Consider the following 17,372-nt stretch of genomic DNA (forward strand, 5'->3'; position numbering starts at 1 on the left):
AGGCACAGCGCTGGGCTGTCTGCTAAGGTGAGCCGTGGGAAGAGCCGGGTGCCGGAGCATCTCCGAGGGGGGAGAGCATCACCCCTGGGCGGCCACCGCAGCGCTTGAGCCGACTGCAGACCTTTCCCCTTCCCAGCACGGAACGGGAAAGACAATTTCCCTGCTTGGGAAGAGGAGGAAAGGGCGGCAGAGTGAGGGATAACTCAGACACCGAACCCCCCCTTCCCCAGCCCCGTGCTGCCCCTCTCGCAGGCAGCGATGCCGCTATTCCGCGCGGCACCAACCTGCGGCAAAACATCCGCAAATCCCTCTTTGCTCCCAAAACGACGGGAAAGGGGACGAACCGCCCGTCCCCCGAGAGGCAGAGCGGCAGGAGCGAGCGCAACCCCCCGGGGAGAAGGGGGGGCACACACACACACACACGGCTTCCCCTCCGCCTGCCGATCCCCCCGGCAGCCGCGGCCGCCCCCGGTGTTGAGGTGACACCGCCGACACCGAGCTGTCTGCCGGGGCAGCCCCCAGCCAAGGGCAGGCCAGACGCAGCGGTGATGGGAGTCACTTTAATAGACACCTGCCACCTGATGGGGAGCGTTAATGCGTCCCCCGGCTCCCGTCGGACACGGGCGAGCATCCTCAGCCCGGCGGGGCGGCCGCATCCCCGCCACCGCCGCACGACGGGGCTGTCACCTTGGCAAGGAGAGGGGGGGACACACACACAAACCAGCCGGGGAGCGGGGGAGAGCGCCAGGGCAAGGCCTGGCTTTTACAAACAGCTCTAATATCCCTGGAAGACGTCTCCGAGTCATGCACCGGGTTGGAAATGTCTCCCATTATAATTATGAGTCATTTCGTGACTCAGTGACATTTCTGAAATTAAAAAGCAGTCGCTGGCCCAGCCCTTTGCTGCCCCGCTCGGCGGCCGGGCGAGCGCTTCAACAACTTATTTTTAATGTTATTTCCCAAACAACCCCCCCAGACCCATCGCCCCCCACCCTGACCGTGCAGCCGCTCGGGGACGGTCCCATGGGATGACAGGTTTTGCATTCCCACCCTGAAGTTGTTTTGTTTTTTGTTTTTTTTTTTCCAGGTGGGAAAAGGTGGGATCTGAGCCCAACTTTCCCGCCGGGGCAGAGCCGGGTGCTGTGTCCGCCTGCACCGAAGGCGGCAGGAGCAGCCCCCGGGATGTCACGAGCCGGGTGGGATTTCCTAGAGCGCCGCGTTCCAACACAAATCCCTTAAAAGAAATCAAAGCAACCTGTCGGGTATTTCCAACAGCCCGGGACTGAGATGAAAACTCTGCCGGATGAAAACTCTGCCGGAGCACCGAGGTTCGATGCAAAACCGAGGCCACGTTGTCGCTGCAAACGTCTGCGTGAAAAAGGGGGTTCGGGGACCCTCGGGCACAGCGGGGCTGGGACAGACGCAGCCCGCTGGCGTGTGGCCCCCGGGGACAGGCCACGTGGCACGTTGTCATTAAGGCAGCCCTGCCCTCATTGCTCAGTTTTACCCTGGGAACGGCCGAATCCAGGGCAGGAAACGCTCTGCGAACCGATAACCCTCAGTCACACCATTATTTCCCCCCTTCTCTCCACGGTCTCTTTACAGCCCGAGTGCCCCGTTATTAAAGCACTACATTTTACAGGCTGGGAGGCAGCTGCCCTTGTGAAAAGCACAGGGCAGGGATGCTCGGAGGCAGGAACGCTCGGAGGGTCCGGGATGCTCAGAAGCAAGGATGCTCAGGGATCAGGATGCTCAGGGACAGGGATGCTCAGGGTCAGGGATGCTCAGGGACAGGGATGCTCAGAGATCAGGATGCTCAGGGACAGGGATGCTCAGGGATCAGGATATTCAGGGACAGGGATGCTCAGGGATCAGGATGTTGAGGGTCAGGGATGCTCAGGAACAGGGATGCTCAGGGATCAGGATGCTCAGGGTCAGGGATGCTTGGAGGGGTACGGGATGCTCAGGGTCAGGAATGCTTGGGGGGGTCAGGGATGCTCAGGGACAGGGATGCTCAGGGATCAGGATGTTGAGGGTCAGGGATGCTCAGGAACAGGGATGCTCAGGGATCAGGATGCTCAGGGTCAGGGATGCTCAGGGATCAGGATGCTCAGGGACAGGGATGCTCAAGGATCTGGATGCTCAGGGACAGGGATGCTCAGAGGCAGGGATGCTCAGGGTCAGGGATGCTTGGAGAGGTCCGGGATGCTCAGGGATCAGGATGCTCAGGGGCAGGGATGCTCGGGGGGGTCCAGGACCAGGATGCTCGGGGCAGGGATGCTTGGGGACCGAGCGTGACAGTCCACATTCACCAACATCCCGATTGCTCGGGTCAGGGATGAAGCTCACGGGAGCCCAGCGAGGCTGCGGCAGGGAAGGGTCCAGCACCGCAGCGGGAGCAGTCCCCGGGGCTGGGAGCTTTGGGATCTTGCAGAAACCCAGCGCGGTGCGAGAGCTCTCTCGGCACATCGCACTTTGCCATCCGCAGCAGGTGAACCGCTGGTCTGGCACAGCTCGGCAGCGCGCGGTGGCTGTGGAACGCGCGCCGTCGGCGCCAGGACATATCAGAGCAGAAATAGACCCGGAGCCGTCGTCCCCCCCCGCCACCCCCTTTTTACTATTATGTCTGAGAAGCGACGTCTCTCCTTTTTTTTTTTTTTTACGATGATTTAATCGCTTGGTGATGAGGGCTGCCTGGCTGGGATACAACTGAGCTCTGGGCATCGCCAAAAGAAACGGGGGATATAAAAAGAGGAGGAAGCATCAGTAGCAGCGACGCTGATTGACAGTGAATGAAATGAAGCGGCCAAATTTCATTGGCGTGGTTTGAAATCCCAGGACGATGCGGATAGCTGATGGCTCCTTTCCTAGGGTTTTGCCAGAGCTGGCGTTTGCCTTTCATCCTCATTTAATTCACTGTTTGGAGACTGCCACGGGTTGATTTTTTTTTTTTTTTTTTTTTTTTTTGCGTGCGTGTGTGTGTGGTGGTGGTATTTTAATTGCACATTTCCCTCCTGGAGGAGCTTTCTTTTTTTTTTTTTAACATCCCTCTGTGTGTGTGTGTGTGCTGAAAGGCAGCTGGGTGTGCAAAGGAGGAGGCAGGAGCCCTTCGCCCAGCGCTTCGGCTTCAGCTCTGCCTGGCGGCCTCGGGCCCTGCTGAGAACAGCCCTTAAGTGCTTCTGCAATTTATACCCTGGATGGAGGAGGTAATTAAAAGGACTCCAGGCTGAGGTTTGATAAAGCATTTTCCTGGAAAGGCGGCGCCTGTCGGGGCTCAAACCCCAAGTGCGGCCGCAGGTCACGCCGCCTGGGCAGGGGGTCCCGCAGGAACCCCCCGCACTCCTCCGCCCGCAGGTATCCCTCTCCCGACTACCGGATCTTTGCTGGGAAAACCAAGAACGGGAAGGCTGCGGTCACTGCAGGGGACAGAGCGGGTTTGCGCATGATGTGCTCCGGGAGCATCTCCCTGGGCGCATCTCCCCTTTGGCCCCGGCAGGTCCCCGCCACCAAACAGCAGCGAGTGACCTTCCAGCGAGAGAAGACCAAAAGGTGGCGAAAGCACTCTTTTCCCAGCCTTCCTTCCCCTTTTCAACAGGGAAAGGTGCCAGGTTGGCAGGGCTGCAGCTCCCAGCGCTCAGGTCAGCTCTGCTTTCCCCATCTGCCGGCAGCTGAGCCCGGGCTGGCTCATCTCATGAATGGCCCAGGAGAGGCCGAGCTCAGAGCATCAGCCCAGCAAGCCCAGAGGTGGCCGGCAGCAGCCAGAGCTGCCAGCCCACTTGATCTGCTCCCCGAATGCCGAGAGCCCTCCCTTCTTCCTCGTGGCCAGATTTCCACCCAAATTCCCAGGCTTTTCACTCCAGCTGGAAGAAATGCGGCAAATCCATCGACTGCGTGCGACGTGCCCCCCCCCCCATGAAGAGGAAGATCTCCCGGGGGCAGCAGTGCTCGGAGGGACGGAACGGAGCCCAGCAGCTGCAGGACAAGCCGGGGGCAAAACCCCCGATCCCGACCCACGGGGCCACCGCGTGGCCCTCACTCCCACCCTGCCTCAGCGCCCCAAAATAAAAGCATCCGGGTCCACGCCGCGGAGTAAGAATTACAGAAGTTTTAGTGGAGAAAAGCCCGCTTTCCCAAACCCGGCGGGTGGCATGCCGTGCCCCCAGCCCCAGGTTCATTTTGCTGTGGCATCACCCTCCCTCCCAGCTGTGGTGTGTCTGGGAAGGGGTCGGGCAGCATCACGGGGGGGTTATGGCATCACCGGGGGCTGCGGCATCACTGGGGGCTATGGCATCACCAGGGGCTGTGGCATCACTGAGCACTGTGGCATCACTGAGTGCTGTGGCATCAATGGGAGCTGTGGCATTGTGGGGGGCTGTGGCATCGCGGGGGGCTGTGGCATCACTGGGGGCTGTGGCATCAATGGGGGCTGTGGCATCACTGGGGGCTGTGGTATCACTGGGGGCTGTGGCATCAATGGGGTCTGTGGCATCGCTGGGGGCTGTGGCATCACTGAGTGCTGTGGCATCGCGGCGGGCTGTGGCATCACTGGGGGCTGTGGCATCAATGGGAGCTGTGGCATCACCGAGGGCTGTGGCATCACTGGGGGCTGTGGCATCACCGAGGGCTGTGGCATCACTGAGCGCTGTGGCATCACCGGGGGCTGCGGCATCGCGGGGGGCTCAGCAGCGCTGCCGCCTCCCCTCCTCCTCCCACTCGCCAAATATTTGTTTAATGAGGGAATTCCTATCGCACGTACATACGTGGGCTCCGGCGCTGCGGGAAGCGCGGCTGCCTGCAGCATCCTCAAACGCGGGGAAACCTCCGGAGGTGGCTACGAGCCCCTCAGTGCACCCAGCCCAGGCCTGAGGCGAGGGGGATGGCCGCTTGCAGCGGCGCAAAGACCCTTTGCGTGGGGGTTGCGGCTCGCTGCTTCCCCGCTGCAGCACCGGGGCTGCGCCAGGCGAAGAGCTGCTGTCCCCGAGCGTCCCCCGAGTCCGTCCGTCCCCCCCCCCGCCATCACGACACGCGTCGCCCCGCCGGCCACCCCTGCTTTCAGCCCCAAACCGCAGCCCGCGACGCGGCCGCTTTGATCCGCCGCTTAATTCCTCCTTCCCATTAATTTCTGATCAGGCTCTGAACCTTCTCGCGGAGATGCTGAGATCAAATGATTAGTTAAGAGAGAGTCAGGAGAGGAGAACATGAAAGGGAGAAGTTTCGTTGAAGGATGTTAACCCCGGCGAGGCGGCGCGGGAAGCGGCAGAGCCGCGAGCCGAGAGCTCCCTCTGCTCCCAGAAAACCCTCCACGGCCGCAAATGCTCCCATCGCATTTGGGATGGGACCCGCCTGCCCTGGCCCGCCCTTCCTCCAGGCCCGGCAAACTCATCACACCCCAGAGGGAGAAGGGACCCCGGGCAGGAGCTGCTCCGGGGGATGAGTTGCTGCTAATAAAGTGTCACCCGAGGGTGAAATGGTCACAAAAATCCCCTGAGCTGGCGGGTATCCCCCTGGTACCCCGACTGCATCGCCCCCTGCAACAAGGGACACCACCCCACCCCCCCCCCCCGGGGTGCAAAATATGCCATATATAATATAATATCTGATTTATGATTTGATGAGAGGCAGCCCAAAGGAAGGGGTGGCACGGCTCCCATCACACGAGCCCCTCTCCAGGACAGGGGAAAAGGAGGGAATTTGTATTGCCAGCGCCGAAACCGTCGCTTGGGAAGGGGAATAAATAAATGTCAGGCCAGAAAGCGGGACTGGGGGGGAAGGAGAGCTCCAGGAACCCCAAATAAAGGGGGGGAAAAAGCAAGGAGCAGAAAATGATTATTTCAATGACAATGAAAATGTATTTTATTAGAAACTGCGGATCCGTCTTTGATACTCAATACCAAGAAAAGCGATATCCAGGAATGTAATACCCCATCTCTGTGCAGGGAGAATGAGTTATTAAATCAGAAGATGAACGGCTTGCAGTGCAGCTAACTGCTCCGGTTACAAGAAAAATAGTTATAAACTTACTCTTTGCCCCAAAACGCATTCCTCCCCCTCATCCCTGGGCCTCGTCTCTCCCCTCCGGTGGAGCTCACTCACGCGCCTCATTTCTACGGCTTATAAAAATTCAGGAGGGGAAATTTTAATAGGAGTGAAAAAGGGAAATTTAGAGGGTGGTGTGGGATTTTTTTTTTTTTTTTCCCCTCTCCTCCCCTTCCCCCACCTTAAAAAAAAAAAAGATAAATAAATAAAATACACACGAGGAATAAAAATAACCCACATCGTTCAATTGTGGGGAAGTAGTGAGGATGTAAATGAAGGTGCATTCTTATGTATAGCAGCGCACCCAGCAGCCCCGTGGCAGGGCGACTCGCTCGGCGCCTCTGTTCTGCATGAATAAATATGTATAAAAATGTAACGCTGCAAAGAACTCAAATCCGATAACCGAGATAGTGTTTCTCAGAGGCGGGGAGCAACACAAGCCACCAGCTTCTCTCATTCTTCCCTATTTATGTAAAGAGCCATTGAAATGATAATGGGCGACCCCCTCCCCGTACAGGGGGATGCGGAGTCTTTTGTAGCGACGGATTCAAACCCCCTTCCCCAGTCGGTGCAAACCCACCGGTGACGGTGGCACCGGTGACACGGGCTTCGCTCACGTCCCGGAGAAGGCAGCGTAGGGGTCCCACGAGCTCCGGGCGCGCTCAGGATCAGCCCCCCCCCCCCCCTTCCCCACTGAGCTCCGGACACATCGCAAAGATTTACCCCCAGTCCGGCACCGAATCCCACCTGCCGGAAAAGCCCCTTTGCTTCCAAAACCCCAAGAAACAGAGACGCTGGAAGTCGCCCGACGCTTCGATGCGTTTTAAAACCCGCCGCGCACGCTGGGACGTGGCTGCCCGTGGGGGCCAGCGTGGGGCAGGACCCCCCCCCCGGCCGGGAGCATCCCCGGACCCCTCGGGAGAGGCGGCAGCAGCAGCGGGCACGGAGCTGCCTCCTCTCCCCGCAGCGCATCAAAGCAGACGGGACTTTTTTATTTTTCACACCCACTATGGCCTTTTCCCACTCCTTCGCCCCCCCCTTAGATACCCCATCCCCCCCCTCCCCCAAAGCAGGATCTCCCGAGCTTCCTCGGCACCCCCGGCACGGCACGGCAGCCCCCCCCCCAGCGCGGCTGCCTGGTTCCCCGTTACACAACCCAGCTCGGGAGATCCTACGTGGGCAGACGTGGGCTTTCCTCTGAATTGACAACAGCTCTCGCTGCAGCTCAGCAGAACATGAGCAGCTTACATAAACAGCACTCCCAGTTACCCTGCGCGGGGGCTGCACGCAGCCGCCCGGGGATGGGGAGGGGGGGGGGGGAAAAAGCGGGGAGCCACCTTTTCCCCAGCACCGCACACCCATTTTTATATATATATTTTTTTTTTTCCCCCCCATAAATCAACCCAAACCCGAACAAGCTTCTCCTTGTGGGGCGGAGAAAAAAAAAGGGGGGGGGGAAAAAAAAAAAAAAAAAAAAAAAAAAAAGGCAGCGGCGCGCGGGAGAAATGACTCAAGTGTTTTGTAACTTGTCACATTCGAAGCTGCAATTTGGAGGCAGGAAGGAGGGATCCAAAATAGTCGCCCCAACCCCAGAGCTTGTATAACCGACATCCCCCCCCCCCCCCCCCAATCCCATCACTCTCCCCTCCGTCGGGAAAAGGGGGAAATTTCTACCGTAGATTGGCAGCTGGAAAGAAGCAGGCGAGCTCGGGGTCGTTCCCGCGCAGGAAGGAGCCCCCAAATTGGGAAGAATTACTCATCCGTGGAAAAGGCTCCTGCGCTGGCGGGGAGGCACCGGGGAAGATGCTGCAGGGGAGGAAGGCTCCCGGGGATGGCTTCTCGGGATGCTCCGGCTCAGAGCCCGGCTGCCGCCTCGAGCGGGAGGTGATGCTCAGGAAACGCAGCCGGAGCGGGAAAGCGGGACAGAGCGGGTTTCCCTACGGAAAAGGGACATGCTCCTCCATCTGCGGAAGGCCATCGGTACCCTCCGGTGCCAAAACCGAACGCGGCGCAGGCTCGAGCCCTCCCAGGCGCTGGAGAGGGGACGGGGGATGCTCGGATAGTCCCGTGGGAGGGCTCCGGCAGTGCAGCAGGGTCAGGGGGTGTTCGATGGGTAAAATACCTCTCCCATACGGCGCTCTCCTCCTCCTCCTCCGGAATCAAAGCCGCCCACCTCACCCCATCCCAGCGGGAGCCAGGAGAGCCCGGCTGCGCCCAGGCCCCTCCGCAGAGAGCGGGGAGGGCGAGACCTGCCTGCGACGGGCAGGGCGGCGGAGCAGGGACCCCCCCAGTACACCCAACCCGCTGCTGGGTCCGGTCCCGGAGCCTTTCCCATCCCCAACAAGGTCCGAGGATGGAGCTGCGGACACAGGCAGGAGCGTGCCCGGCTTTGCCCCATGTCCCATCCAGCCGGGTTCGCTCCTCGTTACAGCTGACGAGGCGCAGCAGGGAGGCAGGAGGGATGCTTTCCCCGCTGGGTACCAACCCATCAGCGGGTCGGCGCCAGCAGGACACGCAGGGGCTGGGGAAGACGCTGGGGAGCCGAGGAGGGCGCAGGGGTGCCCAGCTCACCCCCTGCGATTAAACATAGTTTCACACCCCACAAATTCCATTTTCAAGGCGCAAGTGCCAGGAGCATCCAGAGGAGGCTGCCTTCTGCTATAAACCCTCCTGCCCGCCCAAAACGCCACTGATTTCTTTTGAAAAAGCCAAGGCAGGTCCCGGGGACGGCAGGAGACGCGGTGAGCGCGACACCTCGGCTCGGGGCTCATCGATCTGCCGCCGACCCCCGGGGTGAATCTGACTTCGAAAGCCCAGAGGGGCTCTGGCATCCCGCTCCGCGCTTTGTGGGGGCAGCGATTCCTAAGGGTCTCCTCGAAAATAAAGCGGGCAGGGAGTTTAAACGAGGAGAGGGCCGAGCTCTGCAGCTTTTTCTCTAGTGTCACCCCAGTTAAGGCTCTATAAAAGCCCGAGTGCCGGACACCCACGCCGGCACACAGCGCAGGCTGCGGCTGGCGCCCAGAGCATCCCAGGAAAATCCCAAACATGGGGTCAGGAAAAAGAAAAAAAAAAATTAGGTTATATTCAATAGATTCATCTGCTTCTACAACGCACTTCGGCTTTGCAATTAAAAAAAAAAAATTAAAAAAATCTCTATTTCTTTATGACAGACTCACCCGACGGGTGCATCACTGCAGCTTTCGGATTAACAGGTTAAAACCGAAGCGGTTACGGAGGTGCCCTGTGACGGCAGGGACTTGCCCGTGCAATAAACCAGCATCACCAAGACAAAAAGCCGAATTCCTGACTCCGCGGCCACTGCGCGATCACACGCCGCCCGGGACCTGCCCACGGGAATCCCGTACCGCCCATGGCACGTCCCGGCGCCGCACGCACATGAGCGCCGACTCCAATTTTAACGCAAAACCGGGTGATTCAACACGAAGTATACATCTGCAGAAGCAACACAATTATCTCTCGGAGTTAAGCGTTGATGGATAGAAGTTTTAATTACCAACCCTTTTCATCCTCCCCCACAAGCAAAAAAGTATATTTTCTGGCATGTTTATTTAATAATAAAATATGATAAAATTATATGTTAGTGGAATAAGTGCACGGTGTGTGCAAAGTACAAGATGAGCTGAAGTCTGTTTTGTCACCAGCGCCGAAAATATTCGCTCCTTTGATCTCTTTGGCTGCAAAGCGGCTCCAGGAGGAGAGAGCGGCACAGGCAGCGCGTGGCACAGTGCATCCCGCCCGTGGCGGGGAGGACAAGGGGGGGGGGGAGAATTGGGGAGGGGGGACCCCAGCTCCTGCCTCCGCACGTGCCGGCGCGCTCCCCGCTCACGCAGGGCGTCGGAGATTGACAGCCTCCGCTCCTGCACACGTCCCCGGCTCTTGATTTACCCAAAGAGAAGAGCAAGCCCAAGCCGGCTGCCTTAATTGCCACGGACAGGGCTAAAGGGTGCCCCCGTCACCCATCAGTATCATTTAGGGCTTGGGAAGTGCCCAACTTCCCACGGGGAACGCCCCTCAGACCTCCCTGCTCATATCAGTCTTAATTTCATTCGGTCCTTAACGCCGTTGTCTGGTTCACGTTATCTGTGCTGTACAGTAACGCTATCTGATGCGTCCCATCCCCTGGCACCGGGACGGGGATGCTCCACAGCACAGGAGCGACCCCCCCCCCCCGCTCCAAAACCCGGGCGTTAAGGGGAAGGGCCTGCTCCAGACCAGGGAGATAGAGGTTGCTCGCCTCCCAACGTATAGACGGGCAGAGATTGAGGTTTCCCCCTCCTCTTCGCATCCGCAGCCTACAAGTAGTTCTCCAGCAGGAATTTCTCTCCCCCCCCACCACCCCTCCCCGCCTCGGGAAATTCACAGCCAACCTGCTAATGAGTCTTTGTGAACCTTGTGCCTTCTTACCTCTAATTTTACAGCCTGTTCGGATTTGAGCTCTGTGGACAGCCTCACATTTGGTTTCGAATTATAGGCTGAGTGGCTGTTCTCTCCTATTATTGTGCTGTCAATCTCCTATTAGCACATTATAATATGGTACACTGAATGCATCTGTTCTGTATATCACAAGTCCTAATTGTCATTTGTTGAATCACTTTGTCTTATATGATTGTTAAGCAATTATTTCATCCAAAGCAGCTTAAACTTTGATTACTGTATAGTGTTTACAGGGATCAAAGTAAAAATCATCGGCTGCTTCAAACGTTTTGCTGTTGGAATAGGCACAAGCGTCTGTCCCGCACCCGCGTGGGTGCCGATACATAAGCAATGAGGAGAGGCGACTTGATGACCTGCAGGTTCTCGCCATCTCCCGAGCCCATCCTTCCGCCCGGAGGGGAAAATTAGTTGTCCAGGGTGGTTAAACGTCCAGCAAACGTGTAGGTAACGAAAGAGATGGGAAGTGACGTTCCTGCCAAGATTGCTCACGGAAAGAGGCTCTCATCGCATGCGGCACCAGCTGTCCCGTCGGTCCCCTCCGGTGGGGCAAGGACCCATCCTGGAATAACACCCCGCGCTTCCCCAGTGCTTCCCAGCGAGGACGCGCTCCTGCTCCCCAGGAGGAGGCAGGGCAGGTAAAGCCGTGCTTTGCTCAGATCGCATCCCCCAACCACCTCTGCCACGCAAAGCTCCACCGATGCGGCGGCGCGGTCCTGCCTGGGAGCGGGTCAGCAGAGGACAGCGCTGATGGAGCGCAGAAGAGCCTCCGGCGCACACACATTTCTTAATTTTTTTGGGTGGTGTGGGGTTTTTTTGTTGTTTTGGGGTTTTTTTTTGGTTTTGGGTTTTTTTTTTTTGGTTGTTTTGGGGTTTTTTTTTTTTTTTTTTTTTTTTTTTTTTGCTTTAACACCCCACACTTAAGCCCTCAAAGAGGCGCTTTGGTAGCTCGCAGGCTTCGCACCAACCCCTCAGCTCAGAAGTCGCTGCAAAGGCGGGAGGGTCCCAGGCGCCGGGGAGGCGCTGGGCTGGCAGCCCTCTGAAGTGGGGGATGCTGGTATGCCACGGACCGGTCCCGGGGCCTGGGAACCCAAACCAGCGTCAGCTCCAGCGGGGCAACAGGGAGGGGTTCATCACCAGGGGCTTGGGCTAATCCCCATAATATCTGGCTGACAGCATGGGGAAGGAATGTTGGGCCATTGTTTTTTTTTTTTTGTTTTTTTTTTTTTTTTTTTTTTTTTTTTTTTTTTTTTTTTTTTTTTTAAAGTAGCCCGGACAGGATTGAGGGGGGGGGAATAAAAACACCAAAAAAAACCACGCTGGTGGCTCCTTAACCCCAGACGGTTCCACGAGCCAACGAGGGTACACAAACTGTCAGGAATCTTCTGCTTAAAACCCATCTTCTTTAACGAGACTTGAATTTAACCCGAGAGCCGCCCAAAAGCCCCCTCGCCCGGCCAGCTGCAAATCACTGCCTGACACAACTAGAGCACATCCCAATTAGGAGATTAAGCAGACCTTCTCCTCCTTTTGTTAAAAGCTAATGGATTTCCTCATACAAGTAATTTTCCAAATAATGGGCCCCAGACCCTCCAGCACAGAAACCTTTATAAATCAGGACTCTCCCCAAACCGGCCACCAAGCGTTCACAAAAGGAGGAGAGGCAGGGCCAAGGCGGGGGTAGAACCAGCAAGTGGACTTGGCCCTGGGCTTGCAGGGAGCTCCCGGGAGAGGCTCCTGCTCCTGCCCAGGGCTGCCATCCCCCACGCCAGGGCAGGGCATCCCCACGGGCATCCAGCCCAGGGCGGCACCCTAGGGTGCCGGTTACAGCTTTAGGCACAAAGAACACACGGAGCTGCTGCTGCCGCCCCAAGCCCAACGCCACCCCCTGAGGGCATCACCCCAGGGTTCGCGCCGCTGGCGGGCTCTCCCAGTTGCCTTTTCAGCTCCAGCTCGTTCTGCCACGGAACTGGTGTTAGAGGAGATACTACAAAAACATACAATTCTTGAAAGAGCAGAGCAAAGGTGGTGATGCGTACGGCTGCAGGAAGAAGTTCCAGCTCGCGGATGTGCAAGTTGTCTTCTCAGACTGCTTTGGGCAGGAGAGGGCTCCCGCGAGAACCAAGTTTAAAAAAAAAAGTTCAGTTTGGGGTAGGAGCCCCGAGAAAAGCACTTCATTTCCGATACGTCTGGTCCCTCACAGTCGGAGAGCGAGTCCTGCCCCTTCCCCGCGCCCTACACCAGCAACGGCACAGCCCAAAGCAGCCTCTGAGGAAGTTGTCAAAGCCCGCGGTGAAAACAAATCTGGAAGAGCAGGTAAAAGGTAGTGCCGTAAACCACAGCTCGAGAATATCGCAGCGGGTAAATTGCTTTTTAACAAGCAGACAAGTTCTATCAATAGCATCTACCGTATGTTTTTATAAAGTGCAGAAATATGTTTTTAAAAGGCCAGTAAATAAAGTTCCTATCGATTTGATCTCCAGCGTAATCTGTTTTTCTGTCTGCCACCAACAGTGGTAATAAAACAGAATCATGTAACACGGCGTTTCGGCTAATGCGACTATACATCACGGCAGGGGCTGCATGCTCGCCGGCGATCTATCATTTTCTATTGGGATTGCTTAGCTGCAGAATTTATAAACTTGCCCCAAATTGATGCAACGTCCAATTTTCTTTTCCAATTTATTTTCGGTTGAGCAAAGCAATATTGAGGCAGGACAGGGAGGGCGCATTTCCCATCTCTCCAGATGTTCTCCGCTCCACTCCTGCTTCCTCCTGGACCCGGGAAAGGGCCTGGCGGCAGCAGCTCCTCCGCCGGCGTTTTCGGGAGGATGCCGAGGAATGCTTCGACGGCTGCCTTTAGCCTTTGCTCCGCGTCACATCTTCGCAGCACATCCCAAAGGCTACACGGGATGCCCGCGGAGCAAGTTATCCCGCGCTCAGAGAGGTCTCCTGGCAAGGACCGAGCATCCTCCACATCGCGGGGCTGCATCCCGCGCCCACCCAGACCTCCGCGACGCCAGGACGGACCAACTGCCGTCTCTGCTCCACCCCAGGGCGGGGGGGACAGATGCTCCCCACACGGCCAAGCCACGTACACGGCAGGTTTGTCTATCTGTGCCCAGTTCAAGGGTTTCCAGGGGTACCCAAACCATCAGCCACCGGCCTCCCTGGGCCGGGCAATGCCTAAGATTCCCCCGCGCAGCCCCGAGCCCTGGCGGAGATAGCGGCCAGACCCAACGGCTGCCTCCCTTGCGCCAAAGTAGACAAAGACTGGTCTTTTGGGACGTAAAAGCGCTGTTTGATAAAGCTGGCCGCAACGGCCCAGTGTCTAAACTGGATAAGCATCAACGGATATTTAAAAGCCCTCTAAAAAACACGTAAGATGATGTATTAAAGCCCGCCGGGCCAAGCAGTGGGTGATGCCCGTCAAAGCTCAGCTTTACAAGGCGCCACCCCGCTTGAAGGTCCTTCACCCACAAACACGTTGGCATTGCCTTCGCCAAGGGGCTCCAAGGCCGTGAGCGGAGACCTTGGGCACAGGCGGGGGGAAATGTGGCCCCCACCAGACCCATTACCGGTATCTGGAACAAGGATGGGAAACGTCCTCTTCCCCTCCCTCCCCCCCCCCAAAACTGATAAATATTTCCGGAGATAAAAACAAACACTCCACATTTGGCTTTTTTGGTGGTTGTTTTTCTTGAAGAGACAAAGTGTTCCACAGAAAGCAGACACTTCCTACACAAGTTTTCATACTCAAACCCCGAGTTTTCTCTGCCGCCGATTTGGATGGAGGATGCGTGGCCAGCCCTTAACCCAGCCCTCCTCTCACCGCTCCATCCAGGAGGCTGCCGAGCCTCAGCAGCACCCCGCCGCGCCGGGAGGCGTCACGTAAAGCCGGAGATAACTTTAGCAAAGGGAGGGTTCCCGTTCTCACTTGGGAACGACAAAAAAAAAATTCAAGTGTCAGGTTTCCTGACCTTCGAAATCCCATCAGAAACCATAAAAAGCAACCCATCGCCTTTGCCACAGAGCAGGATGAGGCAACTCTTGCTCCCAGTCACTCCAGGGTGATTTTTTTTTTTGGGGGGGTGGGGAGGAGAGGGAGGGAAGGGAAGGTTATCCCAAAGCATCCTTACAGTTAAGGAGTAAGAAAAATATATATATTCCTATAGAGAAAGCCTGAAGCGGTGCAGAGTGTGTTCTCTGCAACCAGTTTAAGGCCGTTCAGCCCCTTGCCCCAAATTAAACCCCCAGTTTACACCCAGCTCGGGGCTGCGCGGAGCTGAGGACGCCTTTCTGGCGAAGGCCGGAGGAGAGAATACATGCAAACCAAGGCAGAGCAGCGGGGCCCGTGTCCTCAGATGCCGCCTGAGCGCAAGATGTGCCGAGTTGTCTTGGAAGGAAACGGTGCCAAACGCGCCAGCGGAGACGCGCCACCAGCCAGCCCCGATGCCAGCGGGAGCCGCCGGCCCTCTGCGACGGGCTCCCCGGGGGACCTGCCTGCCGTGGGCATCCCAACCCAAAATAAACACACACGAGTGACACGCAGCCAGCTCCCGAGCCCAGCCCGGGCAGGGTCACTCGCCTGCTCTTGTTTTCAGGCTCACAAATGCAAAGCCCGCATCCCCCCGGGATGCTCTGCTTGTTCTCCTCCTTCCCCTCCCAACCGGCAGCATCATTTACGGACAGAGCAGCATCCACCTGCATCCCCACGGCTACGTCCCTTCCCTTCTCCCTGCATGTAGTTTGCTTTCCAGGACAAAAATAAAAAAAAAAATAGAAGAGAAAAGCAACTGCCTACATGCCTGGGAAGCTTCGAACTACTGGAAAGCAACGCACGAGTGATGGATGGTTTTGCATACAGCATCCGCTGCCAGGGAGGATTATTTTTTTGGAAGAATCAGACATCTTTAAGGGAAAGTTCTACTTCAAGCCATGTGATCAACAGGGGGAAGAGACTTTCCAGACGGCGATGAAGCAGCCAGAAAAACGGATTTTAACACTTCGAGGTAAAGCCAAGAGCTGAGTTTCTCCCTTATTAGCTACGGCTGAGCATCCGCCGGGGTCGGAGCTAACGGTGGGGAAACTGCACACAGCAGTTATTGGGGTGCCAACGAGGGGAGCACCGGGGATTTGGGGACAAAGTCTCCTCCGTGAGATGATGCCGGCGCACCCTCCGCCCAGCTGCGGTCCCCAAACTGGGCAGGTCACAGCAGGACACTGGGGGAGCAGGATGTCACCCCAACACCCAGCAGAGACCCTCAGGACACCCCACTTGTCCTCCTCCTCCCCTGCCCGGGGCACCCCCCGGCGCGGGTACAGCACTCAGGAGGGAGCCCAGTGCTCCCAGTACTCCCAGTGAAGTTCAATGCTGACACCTGGCGGCGACGGACGAGTAAAGCAGCCCCGGCAGGATCGGGCCCAGCCCCCGGGAGGTGTGTGTGGAGGGGTCTCGGCAGGGATGGGGGTCCCCCCCGTTACCGCCACGCACCAACCCCGCATGGCAAACCCCGCCGCCCGGGGGCTCATCAGCTTAATTAACGCTGTTTCTCCAAGCGGACACCAGTCACACACGGGTGGGGACTGGCAAGGGACGGAACCACTCGGCCAGAGCTCCCGTGGGCTTCAAAAAGTTTACAAGCAATTAAAAAATAATAATAAAATAAATCTATGCACACAAGTTGTTTTCTTTTTGCTGCTCATACAAAGATGCCGGGGGGGGGGGGGGGTCAGCCTGGAGAGGAGAAGGCTCCGGGGAGACCTCAGAGCCCCTTCCAGTGCCTAAAAGGGCTCCAGGAGAGCCGGGGAGGGACTCTGGGTCAGGGAGGGGAGCCATGGGATGAGGGGGAATGGTTTGACACTGAAAGAGGGGAGATTGAGATGAGATATTTGGAAGAAATCCTGTGCTGTGGGGGTGGTGAGCCCCCGGCGCAGGGTGCCCCGAGAAGCTGTGGCTGCCCCATCCCTGGAGGGGTTCAAGGCCGGGTTGGACGGGGCTGGGAGCACCCTGGGCTGGGGGGAGGTGGCCCTGCCCAGGGCAGGGGGTGGCACTGGGTGGTCTTCAAGCTCCCTTCCAACCCAAACCACTCTATGACGGGGAGTTTCAGTTTACCAACAGCTCAGCCTCAGATCAAAACCCTGAAGTGATAGGGAAGTGGGGGGGGGGGGGGGGGGGGAACAAACAAACAAACAAAAAAAAAGCCACACAAACACAGAAAAACCACTCAAAAAAAAAAAAAAACACCAAAATTTAGAAAGTCATCCTGATTTCAGGCAAAAGTTCAACAAGCACAACCCGAGTAGCCGATAGCGCTTTGGCGGCGGGACAGCGGTGCTAAGCTGTGCATGGCACAGGGTGAACGGGTCCCGGGGCCGTCCCCACAGCACCCAAAGCGCAGGCGCTGGGTGTCCCTGCCTGGCCCCGCTCCCAGCCGGGGCGTCACAGCTCGAAGTTCAAGCGCGCACGTGGGTAAGCGATCCTTTCCCAGCGAATTCCTCCCCCCCCCCCGTGATCCAGCTTCGTCTTTAATTAATGGGGCGAAGCATGGAGAGAGGTCAGCTCCCCACGAGCGACGCGACTCGGGACTCACCTTCTCAGCCAGGGGGTACCGAACCCGGGGGCTGCCCCACTCCCTGCTGATCCGCCGCCGGTACTGGTGGCACTTGGGGATGTACATGCAGCCCACGTCGCCCAGCTCCGGGTAGATAACTTCTAAGTCCCCTCTGGGGAGAAAAAAAAAAATAATAATGAAAGAGAGCACCTAGTGTGAGACCGCACCACGCAGGGGATGGGAATTACCGCCACGTCCCAGCCAGGCTTGAGCTGGGGCCGGTGGGACGTGCAGGATCCAACCTGCTGTCACCAAAGGTGACTTCTGCAC

At 57.5% G+C, this 17,372-nt stretch overlaps 1 protein-coding gene across 4 annotated transcripts in view; it reads right to left on the bottom strand.

Annotated features, from left to right (window-relative positions):
- The window catches only part of PEBP4 (phosphatidylethanolamine binding protein 4), an 85,565-nt gene that overhangs the window by 57,686 nt on the left and 10,507 nt on the right, over positions 1–17,372 (bottom strand). For all 4 annotated transcript variants that reach the window (XM_082495768.1, XM_082495767.1, XM_082495766.1 and 1 more), the window contains one exon: positions 17,082–17,214. In XM_082495768.1, the coding sequence (XP_082351894.1) occupies positions 17,082–17,214 (133 nt within the window). The remainder of the gene's footprint in view (positions 1–17,081; positions 17,215–17,372) is intronic.

This window comes from Vanellus vanellus (assembly GCF_965231255.1).
Source record: "Vanellus vanellus genome assembly, chromosome: 26".
Taxonomy (NCBI): domain Eukaryota; kingdom Metazoa; phylum Chordata; class Aves; order Charadriiformes; family Charadriidae; genus Vanellus; species Vanellus vanellus.